At 46.0% G+C, this 6,987-nt stretch overlaps 1 protein-coding gene across 2 annotated transcripts in view; it reads left to right on the top strand.

The window, feature by feature from the left end:
• Window positions 1-5,583, top strand: part of LOC112245628 ((E3-independent) E2 ubiquitin-conjugating enzyme UBE2O-like) — a 48,500-nt gene extending 42,917 nt beyond the window's left edge. The window contains exons 18-21 of one of the 2 annotated variants that reach the window (XM_024413754.2): window positions 217-274; window positions 1,314-1,468; window positions 2,385-2,974; window positions 3,210-5,583. In XM_024413754.2, the coding sequence (XP_024269522.1) occupies window positions 217-274; window positions 1,314-1,468; window positions 2,385-2,974; window positions 3,210-3,240 (834 nt within the window). In that variant the 3' untranslated portion in view covers window positions 3,241-5,583. Of the gene's footprint in view, window positions 1-216; window positions 275-1,313; window positions 1,469-2,384 lie in introns of both variants that reach the window. The other variant, XM_024413756.2, reaches the window with a different exon arrangement.
• The last annotated feature ends 1,404 nt before the right edge of the window (window positions 5,584-6,987 follow it).

The raw sequence follows: 6,987 nt of genomic DNA on the forward strand, positions 1-6,987 counted from the left end.
TCTTCGACCACCCATTACCTTCCCTTTGACTGTTCTTCGACCACCCATTACTGTCCCTTTGACTGTTCTTTGACCACCCATTACCTTCCCTTTGACTGTTCTTCGACCACCCATTACTGTCCCTTTTTGACTTTTAAAAAAAACGTTATTTTGAACATTATAATCTGTTTGTATAAAATGTACCTCACACAGTCTTCTCTGTTTATCAATCCTCAGGGTACAGAGAGGTGGACCAGCAAGTCTAGCCTGCTGCAAGTGCTCATCTCCATCCAAGGCGAGTCTAAACTGACCTCACTAGACCTACTCTTAAAGTCACGCGTACAGATTTGATTTGATCCTTCACCAGGTCAGGTTCAGGTCCTCTAGGGACCCCCCCAATTGTCTTCCCTGCAGCAGAAGTCAATGTTTTATTCATGCCGTCCATATACACGTCGGCTCCAGCTGCAGTGAGTGTCACACACCATCCCCCTCTGACAAGGCTGTCGTGGTTAAACTGCCTCAACTTCCCATCAGCAATAGTCAACTCAGGATGTTGGAGACAATTATAGGATTTGTTGCTATCGGAAACTAGGCTAATAGGCTTATACAGGTTAATCCACATTAGGCTGAATACATTTCAATTGTCATGAAGGTGTTTGGGGTTAACAAAAGTGTTTGAATCTTTCCGTACACTAGAATAAAGGGTTAATGTGGGAATATCTTTGATTTCTAAGGTATTTGGGTCCTTAGTAACTTAATGGTCCAATTTAGCTCAATATCAAATCATTTCTGGGTAACAATTAAGTACCTTACTGTGATTGTGTTCAATTAAAATTGCAAAAAGAAACAAATGGCTTCTCAGCAAAGAGAAATTTCTCAAGCAAGATTTTGGCTTGGACTGTCTTGAAGTGGTCTGAGTCGGGAGGGGGAAACTAGCTGTTATTGGCAGAGAGGTTTGGAATTCTCTTAATGGTCTATTAACTCATTTACCGGTACGCCTGGCACCTACTACCATACCCTGTTCAAAGGCACTTCAATCGTTTGTCTTGCCCAGTCACCCTCTGAATGGCACACATACACAATCCATGTGTCAAGGCTTAAAATTCCTTCTTTAACCCGTCTCCTACCCTTCATCTACACTGATTTGAAGTGGATTTAACAAGTGACATCATTAAGTGATCATCGCTTTCACCTGGTCAGTCTGTCATGGAAATTTGTATAGTCTGTGTATATAAAATTCAGGACAATCGTTTTTTTGACTGCACTGTGCCTTCAATGCTTAATTGTGGGTCTTGTAGAATCTAAAGAGTGTGCTCTGTGTGTGTCTCTCCCAGGCCTGATCCTGGTCAACGAGCCCTACTACAATGAGGCAGGTTTTGACAGTGACCGGGGCCTGCAGGAAGGCTATGAGAACAGTCGCTGCTACAACGAGATGGCCCTCATCAAGATGGTGCAGTCCATGACCCAGCTGCTGCAGACTCCCATAGAGGTCGGGATCCAATTTCATCTGATTTTATTTGTCTAGAGTCAATCTGTTTTGTTTAGATTTTATATTTGTGTGAATACGAACAGTTAAAAATCCCCCCCAAAATGTACAGTTGTTATATACTGATAGTTGCTCTACAAATTTGACCTGTAAAACAGTGCCAAAGACACCATTTCAATTTTCTGAAAATGTTTGTTCATTTATCTTATTACTGGATAAGTCGGGGACAAATGGCAGGTAGTGATGGATAGTTATAGTTGGGTGGTTGTCGTGGTAGAGGTCTGTAAATATTGTACAAATGTTTTATTTTATTTTTACTAACGTTTTTGATAACTATGAGTTTTTATTGCATATCTTGTGTTTTTGAGCCACGGATTTGCAGATTGACTGACAGGTTAACTCTTTTTGGCATTGCTAGCTGGCGAAATATTTTTGTTTTAAATGCACCTGGACACAGTAGGATACCAGCTTTTTTGTTTCACCTGGCTGCCAGTTCATAATCTTTTGCACATAGTTTGAGGAGTTGCCTGACACTCAATAGGAATGGAAGATGGAGTCAGACAGCACTGCTGAGGCAGAGGGCTGGTGGTGAGGCGACTGGCTACTATTCTGAACTCAGTGTGGTGAGCTTTTGGCATCCAGAGCTGCTGAGGCATCATCCTAGTGGGTGTTACACTGAGTGGAAGAGGAGAAGTTCAGTGGCTAAAAGGACCCTCTCATCACTATCTACCCTCCTCTGACCAGCTCCCTCTGCTCAAGCCATGAACTGACCATCTCCATCTTCGGAGGAAAGACTTGGCCTCTATCGGTTGACCTGTCATGATGTTTTGCTTGTTTGTTTTTGCTCTTGAAGCGCTTTGAGATTCAGATCACTGTGAGATTGAACTATAATTAATCTATTTTGTCTGTTTCCAAACAGGTGTTCCAGCAGGAGATCCGGCAGCACTTCACCTCCAACGGCTGGCGCCTGGTGCACCGCCTGGATGCCTGGCTGGAGCTCCACGAGCTAGCCGAGAGGGGCCCTCCGCCAAGACCATCCCGGGACAGGCCTCCCTCAGTGGGTCCTCTAGACGAGACGCTCCCCTTGGATCTTCTGGCCCACAGCACCCCCAACAAGCACCAGGGCACCGGGGATGAAGAGCTGGAGGACTCTGGCCTAAGCTTTTCCACCACCGCCGCCTCCCAGCAGGAGCTCAGCCAGAACTTGGACTGCGACGGCACCGTCTCGGCCAGTGAGGTGGCCAGTGAGGTGGCCGGGGCGAGCGTGGTGGTCTCCGGGTCGGTTAGGGGGGCCGCCTCAGACTCTGCGGGCGGTAGCCAGCCGGCGGTGCGACCAAAGAAGCGCAGGAAGAGCTACCGGAGCTTCCTGCCCGAGCGGAGTGGGTATCCAGACATTGGCTTCCCACTCTTTCCTCTCTCCAAGGGCTTTGTGAAGAGTGTGCGCTGCGTGCTGCTGCAGTACCGGGCCGCCCTGGCCGCCACCTCCATCCCCGACCACGTAGAGGACAAGTAAGTGACTAGTGACTCCCCCAACGCCCACCACCACCTCAATCCTCAGCCCACCCTCCAAGAGCTGCACTGTGCCCTCAATGATCTCCCAAATAGCCCCTGTACCCTCTGATCCCCCTTGCCCAGCTGCTGCCCAGTGCCCCTGCCCCTCGGCCATCTATCTAGTGCACTCTTGCCCCCCCCTCTCCTCCCTCAGACCACTAGAAGCTAACTTGGTGTATGCGCTTTCCTTCAGTGTCCAGAGTCCAGACAGAGGCCAGATGTGAAGGGAGAGGAGTGGGAGTGTCTTATGGAGATCTAAGCCACGGACCATAAGCACCCTCCCCCATATTGGACCTTCTGAGCTCTCATGGACACACAGACAAGGAGCGAGAGCCTCGACTGGAAGGCAGCGCCACACGTCTGCCCCTCGTGGGCCCTGACGGACGAGGGAGGAGGAAGGAGAGGAGGAGAGATGCAGAGAAGCTGGTTTGTTTAAAAAAAGGTGCTATTGACTTGCATCGTCTATAGCTGCTGTAAGGGGAAGTGGAATTACCTGAAGAGAGACATTCTTTGTCGAATTGGCGCCACAAATTAAAATGTTACTCCGCTGTGTCAATTTGATCTAAAAAACGAAATGGAGACAGTAGCCATGGCGTCCTGGAATCTGCAGGGTCAAAAAGTGCAACCTGGATTGATTTTCTAAGCTGGGTTTTCTCTGAACTACGTTTCCCAGTATGCCTGGCTCCTTTGACCCTAGCGGGCACCCTTAGTACTGCTCCTGTGCCCCGTTACCACCCTGCACTCTCCAATCAACAGACAATCTCGGCAGGGCTGGGCACCTTTTGACATGCTGACATATTGAGTTTCTTTTTAAAGTAGATGTTACTGGGTGTTTGCTTTTTGCCCTGCTCCTGTTGTTCTTTCTCGCTTTAGAGACACACACACACTATCTGAATGTTATTAAACTGCCCACCTACAACCGCTTCACTCTGCTATGCCCTTGCTGGTTTCCTCGCCAATCGCTCGCACCAAAACATGCCGTTGCAGAAACACTTGAGTGACAAGTTTACATACTAATCACCACTTCTGGATGTTATCTACACTACTAGGCCCTACGGTACATTGCTGGCTCTAGAGGAGTGCAGTTACATGTAACTATATGAAGGACAGTCTGTTTCCTCTAGGTAAGGTCAAATGAGCTCTTTAATATCTTTGACTGTAGAGCGTTTCCATTCTAAGACTTGATAACTTTCTGACACTGTACAGACTTTTTTTTTTTTTTAAGTTATCACCCATTTCGGTCTTAAGACTTTTTTTCTTTTCTTCAAGGGATCAAGGCTAGGTTGAAATTATACAGTGTAAGGCAGTGTTCGAAAAACACATTCATTGGACCAGCACAGTTGCTGATTCTACAGGATTAGTATTGAAAACGTGACCAGTGGCTGTAGATAATTTGAGAAGAAAAAAACGTTTAAATGAATAGAATGACAGAAACATGAGTTGAGTAGTTAGCTGAAATTCACTACGATTGTGTTTATTTTCCACTATGATGCCCGCAATTTCTGTACTGCTAACATTAACTTCCATTAATTTTCGCTCTGGCGCTGGTTCAATTTAATGTTTATTTTCTAATTCTTCTCCATAGAATTATTACGTTGTCTTAACCTTCTCCATCTTCAAGGTAGTGACCTTTTTTCCTTTCTTGCAGCTTTCATTGACCTTTGAGCCACTTAAAGGCTGGCTGTTCAGAATGGTCCTCCAGAGCTATCCCCCAATCCCCTCTTCTGCTCACTCATTAGGCTCACTCATTAGAGGTGGGGCCACAACAGTGCACATGACACAAGTAAAAATGTGATCTATTCCATCACTAAATGAGTCTTATCTCAACATGTTGCCTTACTTGAATTGTTCTTCTTATTAATATATTATCAGACCCTATGTACAGAGCTGCTTGTTACCCCGGCCTGATACCCACGACATTCACCCCCATTCCAGTGTTCAGAGGTTGGTTGTCTAACATCAGATCTGGGGTCAGCTTTCCCTGGACTTGTGCTTAATTTAACCATTCGGAGGAAGGAAAAATGAATAATAAATATAACAAAATAACTGATCCCAGATCTGTTTTGACAATGGCAACAGCCCACAAGTTGAATGATAAAGTTACACTGTTTCAGCCACTGTATTCCAGTGTTACTCTCAACTGCTGTTTTTTCGGTGATGGAGATTGATAGAAGTTTGTAGACAGATTGAGTGTGGATGCAGAAGCTTATACTTGATTTGGTTTTGTTTTTGCCCTTTTGCCATGAGCACGATGGAGTGTCACTGTCCCCAAGATCGGAGTGCTGTCCTGTTCTCTTTCATTTTCCCAGTTTAAAGGGTGAATGATACACTTTTGACAATATGGCCTCTGGCATAGTCATGCTTGTATTTTGTGATATTACTTTTATATTTCTTTAAATTATTGCTGGTTTGTTTATACTTGCTTGAATTGGGTAAAAATGTTCAGTGTTCTAAACTCAGCAAAAAAAGAAACCTCACTGTCAACTGCATTTTTATTTTCAGCAAACTTAACATGTGTAAATATTTGTATGAACATAAGATTCAACAACAGACATAAACTGAACAAGTTCCACAGACATGTGACTAACATAAATAGAATAATGTGTCCCTGAACAAAGAGGGGGAGGTCAAAATCAAAAGTAACAGTCGGTATCTGGTGTGGCCACCAGCTGCATTAAGTACTGCAGTGCATCTCCGCCTCATTCCCCCCACTCTTCCACCAAGGCACCAGCAAGTTCCTGGACATTTCTGGGGGGAATGGCCCTAGCCCTCACCCTCCGATCCAACAGGTCCCAGACGTGCTCAATGGAATTGAGATCCGGGCTCTTTGCTGGCCATGGCATTCCTGTCTTGCATTAAATCACGCACAGAATGAGCAGTATGGCTGATGGAGGGTCATGTCAGGATGTCTTCCCTGTAACGCACAATGTTGAGATTACTTGCAATGACAAGAAGCTCAGTCCGATGATGCTGTGACACACAGCCCCAGACCATGAAGGACCCTCCACCTCCAAATCGATCCCGCCCCAGAGTACAGGCCTCGGTGTAACGCTCATTCCTTCGACGATAAACGCGAATCCGACCATCACCCCTGGTGAGACAAAACCGCGACTCGTCAGTGAAGAGCACTTTTTGCCAGTCCTGTCTGGTCCAGCGACGGTGGGTTTGTGCCCATAGGCGACGTTGTTGCCAGTGATGTCTGGTGAGGACCTGCCTTACAACAGGCCTAGAAGCCCTCAGTCCAGCCTCTCTCAGCCTATTGCGGACAGTCTGAGCACTGATGGAGGGATTGTGCGTTCCTGGTGTAACTCGGGCAGTTGTTGCCATCCTGTCCCGCAGGTGTGATGTTTGGATGTACTGATCCTGTGCAGGTGTTGTTCATCCTGTCTCCCCGTAGCGCTGTTAGGCGTCTCACAGTACGAACATTGCAATTTATTGCCCTGGCCACATCTGCAGTCCTCATGCCTCCTTGCAGCATGCCTAAGGCACGTTAACGCAGATGAGCAGGGACCCTGGGCATCTTTCTTTTGGTGTTTTTCAGAGTCAGTAGAAAGTCCTCTTTAGTGTCGTAAGTTTTCATAACTGTGACCTTGCCTACCGTCTGTAAGCTGTTAGTGTCTTAACAACCGTTCCACAGGTGCATGTTCTTTTAATTGTTTATGGTTCATTGAACAAGCATGGGACACAGTGTTTAAACCCTTTACAATGAAGATCTGTGAAGTTATTTGGATTTTTGTGAATTATCTTTGAAAGACAGGGTCCTGAAAAGGGGACCTTTTTTCTTTTTTTTGCTGAGTTTATTTATTAACACATGGAGGTTCTCTATGGCCACCGGGGGTCAGTGTTTCCATTCATTGTGTGCGCCGAAGAATGAAAGTAGCCTGGTCTCAGACCTGTATATGCTTTGACCAACTCCTTTAACTAGCAGTTGATTTAAAGCATAATCAGATCTAGGATCAAGTGTAAAAAGG

The sequence above is a fragment of the Oncorhynchus tshawytscha genome, linkage group LG02 (genome assembly GCF_018296145.1).
Source record: "Oncorhynchus tshawytscha isolate Ot180627B linkage group LG02, Otsh_v2.0, whole genome shotgun sequence".
Lineage (NCBI taxonomy): Eukaryota > Metazoa > Chordata > Actinopteri > Salmoniformes > Salmonidae > Oncorhynchus > Oncorhynchus tshawytscha.